Source organism: Rhinatrema bivittatum, chromosome 11 (genome assembly GCF_901001135.1).
Source record: "Rhinatrema bivittatum chromosome 11, aRhiBiv1.1, whole genome shotgun sequence".
NCBI classification, from domain to species: domain Eukaryota; kingdom Metazoa; phylum Chordata; class Amphibia; order Gymnophiona; family Rhinatrematidae; genus Rhinatrema; species Rhinatrema bivittatum.
The window spans coordinates 102,501,209-102,518,508 of record NC_042625.1 but is presented as its reverse complement, the minus strand read 5'-3'; the positions used below and the strand labels follow the sequence as shown (position 1 = coordinate 102,518,508).

The following is a 17,300-nucleotide window of genomic DNA, read 5'->3' as shown; positions in this document are numbered from 1 at the left end:
TCTACTAGTGGTACACACTCACAATATGATTTTCAAATTCAGTGCCCCCTGCTGAAAAGATTTCAACATGCGAGATTTCAGAATCCGTCTCTTTCCATGATGGCAAGATCTTCCCCAGGCTAGAGGCTTAATCCCCCCGGACAGGGGAGGAATAGGAGTTGGCTTAGATCAGGCCCTGTGTCTCCTGCCCCTCTCTGGGAAGTTAGTGGGAATAACATGGGGCAGGTTATTGTGGATATTGTTTGCATGCAGAGAGGCTGCAGTCCGCGTGCTTACTGCTCCATCCTCACACTCCCCCACGTGGCAGAGAGGAAACTGATTTCATGGGTTTTCAATGTAAAGTGAAAACATGGTTGATGGTAACTGAGCTTTCAAATTAAATTGGAGAGTGGTTGTTCTGATCGAATGTGTATTCAAACTGGTCTGTTGTCTAGCTAGAGAAAGGAGCTGGTCGAGATGGCAGTAATGTGTGTTTTTATTTGTACGTCGCTTAATGAAAAACGATGAATCCATGTTATAAATATTGAATGCTACTAAGCAAATAACGATGCCATCAGGAAGGAAGCAGTGGCTTTTGTAGTCTGGACTGGCAGAGTTTTATGGACCTTGACAGCTGGAGATGTGGTCGCTTGGGAGCAGAATAAATGCCGACTCGGTCTTCTGTGGTTCTACCCTCTACAACATGAGTAGTCCATCTAGTGACAAAACAAACAGGTACTCTTACCTGAATGGATACTCAGGAGCTGCTCGTTTGTACCGGCACTAGAATAAAACTTAGCCAAGGCCTTTCCTCTTTAAAATTGGCTTCTGGAGGATCCTATTCCACACGGACGGCTTCCTTAGTCCTCTGCAACATTAAAAATCTTCAGTGACTGAGAAATCAAGGAAGGGAGCTCGCTCTTATGAAAGAACTGTGGAGGACCTGCCCTCCTTCCTCATCAGTGCCTCTAGGACCCCTCCGATCTGACCTGTTCATCCCTTATGGCTGTCTTAGGACTAGAAGTGGGGAGGAGGAAATCCCAGGAGCTGAGCTCTGCCCCATCCAGAATCTCTGCTGCAGGTATGTTAAGTTCTTGGCCACCAGCCGTGACCACTACTGAACGGGAGCAGAAGAGACGACAATCCTGTGTGCCTGCATACGGGGAGGGCCTACTCTCTTCTCCAAAATCACAGGAAACAGCGCCTGCAGATCTAAAGTATTTCCTGTTAATACCCAGATCAGTTCAGATAAGTGAGTTTTGCATCCCTCCCAGCAGATAGAGGCAGAGAACTAAAAGCTTTAGAGGCACTCTACATATCCAAGAGAGCCACCTGCAGTCCTCAGTATTTCTCTGTCTCCAGCAGACGGAGGCAGAGAACAAACCTTTGAGTCTCTGCTACATAACTGAGAGAGCCACCTGCAGTCCTCAGTATTTCTCTGTCTCCAGCAGACGGAGGCAGAGAACAAACCTTTGAGTCTCTGCTACATAACTGAGAGAGCCACCTGCAGTCCCTCAGTATTTCTCTGTCTCCAGCAGATGGTGGAGGTGCAAACCTGCAGTATGAGTTAGGAAAAAAAAAAGAGAGAGGATTTGCTTCAGAGCTTCCTGAGGTGTTAGGTACCTTTGTGGCCCATCCCTCAGGTGGAGCCGGGTGAGCGGGGCATTGGCTATCTGTTTGACTTTAGCCTGCTTCTTCTGGAGGGACTGATAGCCAGGACACTGGCTCCCTCTTTCCTCCGAGGTCGTCTCCTTCAAGTTATCTTCTTCCTGGCAGGGAAGTATTTGTTTCTTGATTAGTTAATTAAGTTCTTTAAAAAAAAAAAAAAAAGTTAAAACAGGAGCTTTGGTTGGGGAGGGTCTGTTTTTAGTCAGTGGGAGCTGTCTGAACTGTTAGGAAGGAGAAGATGAAGTGCCATGGATACCGGGGGATGTGGGGTTCTTTCAGGTAAGAGGCTCCAGCACATTTGCTTCTCCACGTGTGAGCTTGGGCCTGTGCTGGTGCGCAACCTATTTGCTAGCGCTGGAGCAGTGTTTTTTTCGCCCACTAGACCCTCACTTCTATGGGGGTCCTGGGGGTCTGACAGGTTGTTTCTCGGATGCATTTTTCGTTTGGGCCTGTTAAGGTGCATGACTTTGAGCAGATCACACGTGTGGCCTGCGTGCAAGTGTCTCAGGGCTAGGCCACCATTTCTTCCTGGGGTCTAATGGCACCGAAGACTTGCATGCAGATTGTGGTCCCTGTGCTCCGGCTGTGCTGCAGGAGGTGAAGGAGCCTCCACAGATCCGGCCCCAGACAAGAAGGCCACCAGCTCTTCAGGGGGCACTGGAAGGAGCCACCCTGGTCTCTGAGGGTTGCAGGCAGAAGTCTGCGAGCTCCACAGCACCCAAGGACTCTCCTCCGCTGACCCTAAAAATAGTCTGCACAGCGCACGCAAAGCTCCTACGGGGGTTAGGGCGCTGCGGCCCCCTTCTACTGATCCGTTCCCGCTGAGGAAAGGCATCACAATGAAGCTAGGGTGCTCCATTTTTCTGTGGAGGCAATGGGGGGCAGATTAGCCCGCTTTCATGGACAATGGACCAAGGTCACCTTGGACCAGTAGGTTCTGGAGGTGGTAAGAGACAGTTATGCCTTAAAACTTTCACACCCCATCAGGGAGGCCTTTCTAGAGTGCCATTGTTCGTCTCGAAGCAAGCAGGAGGCGTTCCAGGATACACTGCAGAAGTTGCTAAGATTGGACACAATTGTTCCAGTACCTCTGAACAAGGTCAGAGAGGTACTTGATAAATTTTGTGGTCCCCAAAAAGAGGGCACATTTTGACCCATTCTGGATCTGCAAAGGGTCAATGTGGCCCTGTGGGTTCCACATTTTTGCATGGAAACGTTACGCACAGTGATAGCGGTCTGCAAAGGAGAGTGCCTGGCTTCGATAGATCTAACGAAGGCCTACCTGCATATTCCCATTCGGGTGGGTCACCAAAAGTTTCTGAGGTTCATGGTAATGGGACAACATTTCCAGTTCAAAGCTCTTCCATTCGGGCTGGCCACAGTGCTGCAGACCTTCACAAAGGTAGTGGCGGCGGCCTTAAGATATGGAATTCTGGTTCACCCATATCTCCCCCCTTTCGGTACCCCACTTTTGCCCCATCCTTCTTCTTTCCGCCCCTTCTCCCCTCTTCTCCCCCCTCTGCTCTCCACTCCCCCCTCCCCCCCTAATATTCCCAAATCCCTTTTCTCTCTGTTCTCTCAACATTGTACATATGTATATATTTGCAATTCTTGTTTAATATTTAATGCAATTTATCCCACGTTCTCTTACCCCTTTATTCCCTTGTTAACATGTTTTATCTGTTCCATGTAAAGCGCCATGCATGGCGTATATTTGCGTTACACTGTGAACCGATGTGATATCCTGGATGAATGTCGGTATATAAAAATTTTAAATAAATAAATAAATAAAATATCTAGACGGCTGGCTCATCCGGGCCAAGATGGAGGAAGAGTGCGGTTGCTCAGTGCAGAGGGTGATAAGACAGATTGCGATCGTTTGGTTCGGTAATAATCCTGAGGAAGAACCATTTGGTTCCAACCCAGTCACTGGAATATCTGGGGGCACTGTTCGATACTCAGAGGGGCAGGGTGTTCCTGACTTCAGACCGTGTCGAAGTTGCAGAGACAAATGACACATCTGTTACATCTGCTGGTACCCAGAGTCTGGGATTATTTGCAGGTTCTGGGTTTCATGGCATCCATGTTGTATTTGGTGCCATGGGCCTTTACTCACATGCGACCCTTGCAGAAGGCGCTTTTGTCCAGAGGGAATCCATTGTCAGAACAGTATCAAATGCCTCTACTGCTACAGGGGGGATCCAGGTCCAGTCTCTGTTATCCAGTGACTGTTGCGACGCAACCTGGAGAAGGGACTGGATCTGGAGACTCTGGACTGAGAAGTGGTTACTATTGATGCCAGACTCAAGGGTTGGGGGTCAGTCTGTCAGGGGCCGTCTGCTCAAGATCTTTGGATGCTGGTGGAGGCAGCCTGGTCGAGCAATTGTCTAGAGACAAGAGCAGTTCAGAGTCCTTGATGAGTTCCTGCCTTGGATCAAGGGTCGGATGGTAAGAGTCTTTTCTGACAATGCGATAACGGTAGCTTACATCAGTTGACAAGGACAGACGAAGAGTCATGTGGTGGCTCTGAAGGCTTAACATCTCTTTGTATGGGCAGAACGTTTCTTAGAGGGAATAACAGCTGCTCGCATCACAGGAGTGGACAATGTGCAAGTAGACTTCCTCAGCAGATGGCAGTTGGATCCGGGGGAATGGGAGGTGTCCCTGGAAGCCTGGGCTCTCATTTGCAACAATGTGGACCTCATGGCCTTGCGGGGCAATGCCAAATTGACATGATTCTTCAGTCGTAGAAGAGAAGTTGGGTTGGAGGGAATAGATGCCCTGGTGTGCCTGTGGCCGAGAGGAGTTCTACTGTACGTATTTCCTTCCTGGCTTCTTGTCGAACGCATCTTGCGCTGCATAAAGACGCATCCAGAGAGGGTGGTTCTAGTGGTGCCAGAGTGGCTGTGGTTCGCGGATCTGGTGTGTGTAGCTATGGATAGGCTTCTCAAATTGGCCCATCTCCCAGGGGTGCTTCAAGAACACACATTCTCGGATCGGGAGGATCACTGTAGTCTTGTGGCTTGGCTTTGAGAGATGGCAATTGCGATTTAAAAAGATATTCAGAGCCAGTTATTTCTACTTTGTTCCAGGCTACAAGGCCTTCTATTTCTTTAGCTTATGTCAGAGTCCGGAAGATTTTTGAGTCTTGGTGTTTGGAGCAGCGGCTGGATCCAATGGGCGTGGATATTCCTCACATTTTAGGCTTTTTGCAACAGGGTTTATGAAAAGGGTTGGCCTATAGCTCACTCCACGTGCAAGTGGCAGCCTTGGGTTGCCTTAGGGGCAAGAGGCGGGGGAGTGCCATGGCCTCTCACCCTGATATTGTTCGCATTCTGAGGGGCATTAAGCATTTGCATCCTCCAGTATGTAAGGATTGCCCTTATTGGAGTTTTAATGTGGTTCTGAAAGTGCTCTGTGGGCCTCCGTTTGAGCCCTTAGAAGGTGGCTCACTAAAGGACCTGACTTTGAAAACAGCATTTTTGGTGGCCATTTGTTCTGTAAGATGGATTTCTAAGAACATAAGAAATTGCCATGCTGGGTCAGACCAAGGGTCCATCAAGCCCAGCATCCTGTTTCCAACAGAGGCCAAACCAGGCCACAAGAACCTGGCAATTAATTAATTAATTAATTTAAAAGCTCTTCTATACCGTCGTTAAGTTAGATAACCATCACAACGGTTTACAGCAAGGCACGATAATGAATAAAGTAAGTGGTATAGATTACAATTAATCATGTGCCATCATAGTGCGGTAACAATTCACTTCAATAAAATATGTGAGTACATTAAGTTTGTCTGTAGGGAGCATAGTAGACGGAAAGATTTTAACTTTAATGTGCATTTGTAGGTTACAAATAACAATTTCTCGTTTGGTGCATCCTAATCAATCAGCTGCTTTTCTCCTTCTCTTTATCTTTATAAAAAGCTTGTTTAAATAGCCAGGTTTTCAGATTGGATTTGAATATTTTGAAGTTTCTCTGCAGCCTTATTTCGAGTGGCATGGTGTTCCATAGCACGGGGCCAGCCAGCGATACTGCTCTCTCCCTAACTTGCGTGAGGCGGGCTGTTTTGTCAGAGGGGACAGTTAGTAGAGCCTTATTAGCAGATCTTAGGTTTCTCTGCAGGACATGTACGCGCAGTGCAGTGTTGAGCCATTCAACTTTTTCATCATGGATTAGTTTGTGTATTATGCATAAGGCCTTATATTGAATTCTTTGTTCAATTGGGAGCCAGTGTAGATCGGCAAGCGTTCCTGTAATGTGATCATTCTTTTTTTTTGCCGGTCAAAATTCTAGCAGCTGAATTTTGTAATATTTGTAGTGGCCGGATTGTAGATTGTGGCAGTCCTAAAAGTAGGGAGTTGCAGTAGTCTGTACTTGCGAATATCATTGCCTGCAAAACTGTGCGGAAATTGTTTAGTGTTAGTAGAGGTTTAAGACGTCTTAGGATCATTAGTTTCGCATATCCTTCCTTTATTTTCAAGGAGATGTGTTGTTTCATGTTTAGCTCAGGGTCAATTATTACTCATAGATTTCGTACCTTAGTTGCTAGCTCAGCGGTTTGGTTATTTTTAGTTGTGAGTGTTGGTTGGATGTGGTGTATGTTTTTACGTTCAAGGTGTAGGAATTCCGTTTTGTCGATGTTTATTACCAGTTCCATCTGATTTAAGAGCTGTTTAATTATCTCAAGATACATATTAGCAAGTTTCATTGTTTCTTCAATGGTGTTTACAATTGGTAGCAGTAGCTGCATATCGTCTGCGAATAAGTAATGTGTGATTCCGAGTCCTGCTAGTAGGTGACATACCGGGAGGAGATAAATGTTAAAGAGTGTTGCCGACAGGGCCGATCCCTGTGGGACACCAGTTAACAGTGTGACTTTGTCCGAAAGTGTATTTTTTATTTGTACTTGGAAACATCTGTTTTTAAGGTATGACTCAAACCATTTTATTGTTTTATTAGTGAGACCTATTTCTTTCAGTCTATTGAGTAATGTTTTGTGATTTACTGTGTCGAATGCTGCGGAGAGATCTAGTAGAACTAGAATGTAGTGTGTTCCAGTATCAAATCCTCTTAAGATATTATCTGATAAAGCTAATAGTAGAGTTTCAGTGCTGTAGTGTTTGCGAAACCCATGTTGCGCTGGGTAAAATATGTTACATTCAATATGGTTTGATAATTGTTGTTGTACTGTTTTTTCAATTAGTTTGGCTAGTAAGGGTAAGTTAGAGACTGGTCTATAGTTATTGAGAACTAGTGGGTCAAGGTTCTTTTTTTTAATTATTGGTTTAATGATGGCTCCTTTCAAGGTATCTAGCATTACTCCTTCATCAAGTGAGAGATTGATGATTTTAGTTAGGATTGGGGCTATTGTGTTGGTGAGTTTTTTTAGTTCAGTGATGGGAATGGTGTCAATTACGTGTGTGGCAGGGTTCATTTGATTTATCATTTTCTCGACTTCGTCTTGTGATACTGCTTCAAATTCTGACCAGTAACTAACATCTTTAGTGGGCATTTTAATCTCTTGTTTGGTAGTGTTAGGGATTTTTTTCTCAGGTTCTCAATTTTCTCTTTAAAGAATTGAGCTTCTAAGAAGATCCCATGCTACTGATGCAATTAATAGCAGTGGCTATTCCCTAAGTAAACTTCATTAATAGCCGTTAATGGACTTCTCCTCCAAGAACTTATCCAAACCTTTTTTGAACCCAGCTACACTAACTGCACTAACCACATCCGACTTTATCCTGCAGCGATCCATTCTTGCATATTTGCTGCGTACGGTTCCATGCGTCTTACCGAAGGTGGCAGGTTGAGGACAACAAGGATTGGATAAGGGATGATGTCACGAAGCCTATTGGTCTCTGTTTTCATCTGCTGGTTGGAGAGCATAGCTTATGTAACTGGACCAGCTGGATGAGGAGGAGATTGTGTGCTTGAGTAGAAGTTTGAACATTAAATTTGCACTAATTACCTGATCTCTTACAACAGAAGCTCAATGAGAGCTACCGAAGGAACCTGATGGCTCTGAAAACCTTTGTTCTGGTGAAATTCCTGAAGGATTCCATGGTGGAGCCTGCAGAGTCGGAGGTGAGCACTTTGTGATTCAGCAGGGTAGGACTGGTCCCCACCTCTATGGGTAGGTAAAGGAGAATCTATGATTTATAATTGTACTGCTTGCCTCAACTGCGTCTGTCGTTCCCTTCTTTGGCTGAACTTTCTGCTGCTCACAGCCTGTACCAGTTCTTCTGATTCAGTTTCATTTGTTAGGCCCTTTGTAACGTGGCAGCGAGAAAACATTTGTGTGCAAGGCGTTTTTCTCTATTGTTGCAGAACCACTGGAATAGAAAGTGCTGTATTTGAACTTTTTTTTACTTTTTAAAAAGGCTTGAGAAACCTCAAATCAAAAATTAGGCCAGTGCAGCAATATTGGCTTTAATTTAGATGAGCAGTCGATGCTTTGTCCTTCTTGCTTTGCTTTCCTAGCTGTGGCTGCAGTGTCCACTCCTTCACAGGCGAGGGATGCGATTCCATCCCATCTGCTTATCAGCCACACTCATAATAGCTGCTTTTCAGCTGATTTGTTGGAAATGCTTTTCTCTCTCAACAGTGGTTTGGATTTTACAGACCTGGCCAGTCTAAGGAGATTATATCACTGCAGGAGAGCTCATTATACACAGAGGTAATTATGAACACTGCCTGCACTGTGTTGTGAACTGTTACATACATTTAAATGTCTGGCTACTTTACTGTTAAAAATCAGTTACTAATGAATGTGTTGTAGGACCGTTTGGGATTGAAAGAAATGGATAAAGCTGGACAACTGGTCTTCCTGGCTTGTGATGGTGATCACCTGCAGTTCTCAAAGGATTGGTTCTACGACAACGTTCTGCCCTTCCTGCAGTGATTGCCCCAGGCAGTACAGTCTTCCCCCTGCAGCATGGACCAGCGACAGACCAGGATCAATAAGAGAAAGCACAACAACGTTCTGCCCTTCCTGCAGTGAATGCCCCAGGCAGTACAGTCTTCCCCCTGCAGCATGGACCAGCGACAGACCAGGATCAATAAGAGAAAGCACAACAACGTTCTGCCCTTCCTGCAGTGAATGCCCCAGGCAGTACAGTCTTCTCCATGCAGCATGGACCAGCGACAGACCAGGATCAATAAGAGAAAGCACAACAACGTTCTGCCCTTCCTGCAGTGACTGCCCCAGGCAGTACAGTCTTCTCCTTGCAGCATGGACCAGCGACAGACCAGGATCAATAAGAGAAAGCACAACAACGTTCTGCCCTTCCTGCAGTGACTGCCCCAGGCAGTACAGTCTTCCCCCTGCAGCATGGACCAGCGACAGACCAGGATCAATAAGAGAAAGCACAACAACGTTCTGCCCTTCCTGCAGTGAATGCCCCAGGCAGTACAGTCTTCTCCATGCAGCATGGACCAGCGACAGACCAGGATCAATAAGAGAAAGCACAACAACGTTCTGCCCTTCCTGCAGTGACTGCCCCAGGCAGTACAGTCTTCTCCTTGCAGCATGGACCAGCGACAGACCAGGATCAATAAGAGAAAGCACAACAACGTTCTGCCCTTCCTGCAGTGACTGCCCCAGGCAGTACAGTCTTCCCCCTGCAGCATGGACCAGCGACAGACCAGGATCAATAAGAGAAAGCACAACAACGTTCTGCCCTTCCTGCAGTGAATGCCCCAGGCAGTACAGTCTTCTCCTTGCAGCATGGACCAGCGACAGACCAGGATCAATAAGAGAAAGCACAACAACGTTCTGCCCTTCCTGCAGTGACTGCCCCAGGCAGTACAGTCTTCTCCTTGCAGCATGGACCAGCGACAGACCAGGATCAATAAGAGAAACCACAACAATGTTCTGCCCTTCCTGCAGTGAATGCCCCAGGCAGTACAGTCTTCTCCTTGCAGCATGGACCAGCGACAGACCAGGATCAATAAGAGAAACCACAACAACGTTCTGCCCTTCCTGCAGTGAATGCCCCAGGCAGTACAGTCTTCCCCCTGCAGCATGGACCAGCGACAGACCAGGTCAATAAGAGAAACCACAACAATGTTCTGCCCTTCCTGCAGTGACTGCCCCAGGCAGTACAGTCTTCTCCTTGCAGCATGGACCAGCGACAGACCAGGATCAATAAGAGAAACCACAACAACGTTCTGCCCTTCCTGCAGTGAATGCCCCAGGCAGTACAGTCTTCTCCATGCAGCATGGACCAGCGACAGACCAGGATCAATAAGAGAAAGCACAACAATGTTCTGCCCTTCCTGCAGTGAATGCCCCAGGCAGTACAGTCTTCCCCCTGCAGCATGGACCAGCGACAGACCAGGATCAATAAGAGAAAGCACAACAACGTTCTGCCCTTCCTGCAGTGACTGCCCCAGGCAGTACAGTCTTCTCCATGCAGCATGGACCAGCGACAGACCAGGATCAATAAGAGAAACCACAACAACGTTCTGCCCTTCCTGCAGTGAATGCCCCAGGCAGTACAGTCTTCTCCTTGCAGCATGGACCAGCGACAGACCAGGATCAATAAGAGAAACCACAACAATGTTCTGCCCTTCCTGCAGTGAATGCCCCAGGCAGTACAGTCTTCTCCTTGCAGCATGGACCAGCGACAGACCAGGATCAATAAGAGAAACCACAACAACGTTCTGCCCTTCCTGCAGTGAATGCCCCAGGCAGTACAGTCTTCTCCATGCAGCATGGACCAGCGACAGACCAGGATCAATAAGAGAAACCACAACAACGTTCTGCCCTTCCTGCAGTGAATGCCCCAGGCAGTACAGTCTTCTCCTTGCAGTATGGACCAGCGACAGACCAGGATCAATAAGAGAAACCACAACAACGTTCTGCCCTTCCTGCAGTGAATGCCCCAGGCAGTACAGTCTTCTCCTTGCAGTATGGACCAGCGACAGACCAGGATCAATAAGAGAAACCACAACAACGTTCTGCCCTTCCTGCAGTGAATGCCCCAGGCAGTACAGTCTTCTCCCTGCAGTATGGACCAGCGACAGACCAGGATCAATAAGAGAAAGCACAACAACGTTTTGCCCTTCCTGCAGTGACTGCCCCAGGCAGTACAGTCTTCTCCTTGCAGTATGGACCAGCGACAGACCAGGATCAATAAGAGAAACCACAACAACGTTCTGCCCTTCCTGCAGTGACTGCCCCAGGCAGTACAGTCTTCTCCTTGCAGTATGGACCAGCGACAGACCAGGATCAATAAGAAACCACAACAACGTTCTGCCCTTCCTGCAGTGAATGCCCCAGGCAGTACAGTCTTCTCTTTGCAGCATGGACCAGCGACAGACCAGGATCAATAAGAGAAACCACAACAACGTTCTGCCCTTCCTACAGTGAATGCCCCAGGCAGTACAGTCTTTTCCTTGCAGTATGGACCAGCGACAGACCAGGATCAATAAGAGAAACCACAACAACGTTCTGCCCTTCCTGCAGTGAATGCCCCAGGCAGTACAGTCTTCCCCCTGCAGCATGGACCAGCGACAGACCAGGATCAATAAGAGAAAGCACAACAATGTTCTGCCCTTCCTGCAGTGACTGCCCCAGGCAGTACAGTCTTCCCCCTGCAGCATGGACCAGCGACAGACCAGGATCAATAAGAGAAAGCACAACAACGTTCTGCCCTTCCTGCAGTGAATGCCCCAGGCAGTACAGTCTTCTCCTTGCAGCATGGACCAGCGACAGACCAGGATCAATAAGAGAAACCACAACAACGTTCTGCCCTTCCTGCAGTGACTGCCCCAGGCAGTACAGTCTTCTCCTTGCAGTATGGACCAGAACGTGAGCACCAGCCCATGTTGCATGGACCAGTGACAGACCAGGATCAATAAGAGGTCAATATAACTTACCTGGCTAGAAACCAAGCTAACTTTCAGCCCATGGGTACAAAATCTGAAAAGTTGGAGGGAGTTTCCCCTGCCCTTTGTTTCAAAATTGCTCCTAACTGTATTGAAGTTGCCCATTAGTTGAATAATTAAGTGGAAGTGGGTGGATGTCAGCCAGCGGCTGGGGTATTAAATGACATAGGACTGACATGACAAGCAGAGCTCAGAGGGGGGCTCTGTTTGAGTCTCAGATTGGATATAAATACTTTTTCTGAATAGATCCTAGAATAGTAAAGGCTTTTTTTTCTAAAGTAGAAAGAAAATAAGCCTGAATACCTTTTTTAAAAAGGTAGCTAGAACACAAGTGCCATGCAGGCTTAGACCAATGGTCCCTCAATGGTCTGTGTTGCCTGCCGTGAGCTGGTGACGCCCAATATGAAACGGTTTCACTTTGCTGTTCTCAAACAGTATGAGGCGGATAAATCGAAGTTTGCTGACTTTATAACCCTGTCGCCGCCTTTACCTTCCATTCTACTACCAACCTCAAGCCAGGTTTGTGGCGTAGCTTAAGTGTGTGTTCAGCATAGCCATCTGAGAGAGGCGGGACGCAGACAGACGCATGGGACAAAGCAGACTTTGTCCTGCCACGCTCCTACTTCCAGGTATTTTCCTCAGTCTGCAGTGACTGACCGAGAGTGTCATAGCTGTTCCCTGCTACACTTTTATAAGTCTGTTGTGTTATTCCATTCAACGGGTTTAGCTTTTCCAGCCCCCTCCCCTGTACCTTTCCGAGTTCTGTTTGCTTTTGAGGTGTAGCAGCATGAATAGAAGCTGCCTCATGCTCTGATCCCATTACATCCCTGATCCACGTCCCTGATCCACGTCCCACATCCACGTCCCATTACATCCCTGATCCACGTCCCACATCCATGTCCCACTACGTCCCTGATCCACATCCCTCCACGTCCCTGATCCACGTCTCTGATCCACGTCCCTGATCCACGTCCCATTACGTCCCTGATCCACGTCCCATTATGTCCCTGATCCACGTCCCTGATCCACATCCCATTATGTCCCTGATCCACGTCCCTGATCCACATCCCATTACTCTTTTCTATTCCTTGGTGAACTTGTGCTGGATACTGATGCTCATGTCTGATTAAATAGATTATCTTCTCTGTGGGAGGGAGGGACGGTGAGTGGCTTCCGTAATTTGGATATTGTAGCTGAGTGGATGATTTTATTAAGGTGAAATTGCTAAATACTGTAAATCAAATTAAGATTAAACCTTTTTTGAATTATCTATTTACACTTTGTAATACACTTGAAGTAATACCTTGTGATACCAAATTTAATGTGGTTTAACAGATGCTGCAATCATTTGTACGTTGTACTGGTGTCGGTGGGTTCACTTGGGTTTCTCTTCCTTTCACCCTATTGTCTGGTCCTGTCCTGTTCCTAATTTGTAATACAGAGCCCAGCATTATGTATTCCTAATTAAGGGGAAGAGGAGAGAGGCTTCTCCTATGTAGATTTCTAATGGCACAGGCAGACGCCCTCCTGGGATTCCTCACCATCATTCAAATCGGCTGAGTCTTATCTGGGCAATTGCTCCTTTTTCTGGATCTGGGCTCAGTACAGCGCAGGGGAGGAGCTGATACTTTAGCTTCTTTTTCATAACTTCCTGAGCAATCTCCCATAAGAAAGGAACATCGGATCTTCCTGAACTACCACACATCAGTCTAGCCAGGTGGGGCTTGCATCCCTAGCAGAGAGGGAGGCAGTCCCTCAGTATAGAGCTGCACCCAACCAGCTATGTACAGTGACAACGTCCTAAATCCAAAGATCAGAGAAACCACAAATCAACCCAAAGGCTAAACCTCTGCCATCTTGGCAATAAGCAAGTTGTAACAGTCGTGAGAATAGCTCTGGCCTGATCGCTGGAACTGCAGGAATTAAAATTAGTAGGTAAAACCCAATTCTCCCTGTTTGTACCCAGATCAGTCCAGACTCCTGCATTTTACCTCCGTTCCAGCAGAGGGAGACAGAGAGAGTTTTACTGACACTGCTACCCGCACTTCCTCAGTCTCTCTCTGGCTCCAGCAGATGATACATAGTACAAAAACCGGCAATTTTTGGTTTTTGAGCCTTCCTCCCGGGGGAGAAGTGGGTTCTTCCCTGTCTGGTTGAGGTGGACAAGCTGGGGGGGGGGGGAGGAGCTTTTAGGGTGCTCAGTCCTTGCATCCGTGGGATGTAAGTGGTCCAGATCCCTCCCCATCACGAGGCCACTGACGTGGCTGCAGGCTCGCTATTTTTTTCGTCTGAGGCAGCCTATTCTTTTGGCAACTCTGTCTTCCAGCCTTAGGGGGACATTTTTTTTTTAAACTTTAATAAAGTGAAAAGTCTCTAAGGCAGTAGCACAGCTGTGGTGTGTGGACAACTTCCTGCTTATTGATTTCGTAGCTGGGGTGCCTATTTTTGGCTGAGTTTGCTTCCCCGTGATCGCTATGGCTCGTCCTCCCTCGCACGTGGCTCGTACGTTCCCAGCTCAGCAGAGCAGGCTTGTGCTCGGGTTCTTTGGTGGGTGACGAGGATTCGTACAAGAGCTGGGTGACGTGCTGAGAAGCAATGGAGGGGCCCCGCTCCTCTATCACATCAGCATTCACAGCAGGGTGAAGATCCCCTCTTGCTCAGTGCGGGAACAGTGGTCGTTTTGAATGCTCTCAGCGGGTCTGTGGCCTGGGAGGGGATATTACTCCTCGGCACCGGTGTATTCAGGCTCGAGCCAGGATCAGGGGTGCTTGGAGGGGGAGGAGGTTTCCCATACTCCGCTCCCGGGGGGCTCAGCCATTTTCTGCTGTGTTTGGTTTACTGCTACGAGGCTGATCTGGACAAGCAGCAGGCTGAGTGCTCTGGGCTGGATGTTTGGCCCCAGCCAGCGGAGGTGGGGGCGAGCCTAAGCTGCCTCATTCTACGAGGAAGCACATTGCCCCCGTCCACAGATTGTTGGCTCCTTCTTTTGGGGCAGGACCTGGTGCGGGATGAGTCTGAGGACTCTGATAATGCCCCAGTGGAGGCAAGGGCACCTCCTGGACATGACTTGTCTGTGGCTTCAGGGGCAGGTGCGTGATCTGGAGGGAATGCCAGTCTGCAAGGGAGATGACCTGAAGATGCTCAGTCATTTTAGGAAGGAGGAATTAGGTTCTTTACTTGCCCACATGATTCAGGTGCTTGGGGGTCACTATTCCTCAGGAAGAGTCTGGTTTGGAGGGTGTGGATCTAGTCCTGGATGGGCCACCAGCCTTCCCATCGCACACGGCGGTGAGGAAATGGAGAACTCCCGCTGCAGGCTTAAAAGGTAGGGAGGGCTATGGCGAAGCTGTAGCCATTACCTGAGCTTTTCGCCCTTCCTGCACTTGTGCTGATTACTAAGATGACAACAGTGGCATGGAAGGATGTACAGGATCGTAAATTAGAGTTGCACCTGAAGAGGACTGTTGAGGTTTCAGGCCTGAGTTGCACTAGTTTTAGGCAGCGTGCTTGTCTGTGTGCGGTGCAGCAGATGCAAACAGGGCTGAGGTACAGAGAAGGTGGTTTGGCTCAACGCAGCACTGCATTTTCATGTACTGGCACGAGTAGCCAGATCCGCTAATACTGGATTACTACAGATCCCGACATTGAAATCTGCACATATGAATTTGGTTCAAGAGAGAGCATTACCCAGTGCCAGACCCAGTTTATGGAACACCTTACCATCGTTTTTGAGGATGGAAACTAACCTTAAAGTTTTTAAGAAAGGAGTCAAAACATGGCTTTTTTTTTTATTATATTAAGTTTTTATACAATTGACATTGCAAAAAAAACAGGAAAATACCCTTTTTTACATCATCCTTCTCAACAGATACTATACCCCTCACAAATTAACAGTATCAATGGTATCAAGTCCACATTATGGGAGGCTTATACATAAATTAATATAGCAAAAAATATGTAATCACAGATTACAAATTCAGAGAATACACATTTATAGCAGTTAAAATTTTCTCAACCAACTTCTTTGTCCACTAAGGACGACTCCAAGTGGGAAGATTCCTGGAAGATAAATTTTATTCCGCAGATAGGTCACAGAGCACTTGCGGGAAACTTTAAATAGAAAGTAGCACCTGGCTTTTTAATCAAGCTTTTAACAACATTGATTGACTCTGATTGTATTTATCTTCTTATTTTAGGATTATTATTTTAGGATGCATTTTGAAATATAGTTAGTTTCATTTTAGCTTTTAAATGAAATAGATGTTTTAGATTTTATTTTCCTTATTTTGTTTCCTATTTTCAATGCAAATGTGTTAACATTTGCTGTATGATGTAAACCAACATGATATGTCATGAATGCTAGTATATAAAAATCATTAAATAAACACAATATATAATCCAAGCTGGCGTACGATTGGTGGGGATGAGTAAAAAGTAAAATCCTGTTGCCCAGGGTACAATACCCTCCAAGTATTGATCAGGTTTAACTTGTGAGCAACAAGTTGTTCATCCATGTATTGGTCTTTTAGATCTATCCATTTGGCAGGTTTACAATTATGCCCTTTACCCATGATTGTATTGAAAATCACCCCCTACCACCAATTGTATTTTCTACCTTCAGTTTACTGTAAACCAAGATGATGTACCTACTAATGTTGGTATAAAAATAGTTTATAAATAAATTGGTACTCATGTTGGTCTGGAAGCAACCTGACTCTATGCGTACAAAAGCCATGAGAGTATGGATTAGGTGCACAAACATTACAGAACACAAACTTCTGTTGGTAGAGCGTTCCTACAGCAATGCCATAAGATATGGCAAGATCCAGAAGGGCACTAATTGCTTATGAAACAGGATTGCCACCCCATGCTTCCAGGCCGAGAAAGATGAAGAGAGACACTGGCCCCCCCCCCCCCGTTCCCTTTAAAGCTTCGCATGTTCAGAAGTCATCAAATGGGTTTCCTATAAGAACAGCACCTGAGAATGCAGGCAGCTAAACATGGTTAGCAATTTCCTCTGTTTTATGGAAGAGTGGATATCGTCCATGTTTAGAGATGTGACTTTAACCTGCACCATCCCTCGCAGTAAATGCATAAGGCAATGGGGCCCAAATTGGGCTCCAAAAGCAATCTAAAAATAGCAGGTCAGGGGCTCCCAGCCTAGACCCCAAAACCTGTATTATGTCAACCCGTTCACACCAGTTTCTGTCCAAATAAAAATCCCCACTTGGTCTTTCCCTTACCCCATCATAGCCCCCCCCCCCACACACACAGCCCCACAAGTACCATCTTCCAACTCCAAGGGGCACAGGGTCTCCCCATGCCCAAACTGAAAACACATGCGTGGGGTGATACCCTCCCCCCCCATCAACCTCCTGTGTTAAGACAAAGCTGGCGTCTAGTCTTATCCGTGCAGCTTACAGGAATCAGTAGTCCACAAAAACGTTAGCAGTACAAAAAGAAAAATAATGTGGCACATTAGCGTTCGTGAAGAATAAACATTTTTACAACCATACAAACCAGTAATAACGTGAGGCGGTGTAGATTGTCACCCAGCGTTCCCAGTCTATGGCTAGGAAAGAAACTATTTCGCCACTCTTTTCCTGAATTCAGAGTGTACTGCGGTCCAGTCGAGTAGCAGTGGCCACTCCTGAAGTACTCTCTCATGGCAGCATGGTTATAAAGGCCACCGCAGCTTCTTTTTTTGTGAAGAACAGTTTGTTTTCATGGTGCACCCTCAAGTTAGCAGGATAGAGCAG

The 17,300-nt window shown here is 46.9% G+C and overlaps 1 protein-coding gene across 2 annotated transcripts in view; it reads left to right on the top strand.

Annotated features, from left to right (window-relative positions):
• The window catches only part of PPT1 (palmitoyl-protein thioesterase 1), a 41,256-nt gene extending 25,010 nt beyond the window's left edge, over positions 1-16,246 (top strand). Inside the window, exons 7-10 of one of the 2 annotated variants that reach the window (XM_029619502.1) lie at positions 7,636-7,734; positions 8,255-8,326; positions 8,429-8,560; positions 8,660-16,246. In XM_029619502.1, the coding sequence (XP_029475362.1) occupies positions 7,636-7,734; positions 8,255-8,326; positions 8,429-8,551 (294 nt within the window). In that variant the 3' untranslated portion in view covers positions 8,552-8,560; positions 8,660-16,246. Of the gene's footprint in view, positions 1-7,635; positions 7,735-8,254; positions 8,327-8,428 lie in introns of both variants that reach the window. The other variant, XM_029619501.1, reaches the window with a different exon arrangement.
• The last annotated feature ends 1,054 nt before the right edge of the window (positions 16,247-17,300 follow it).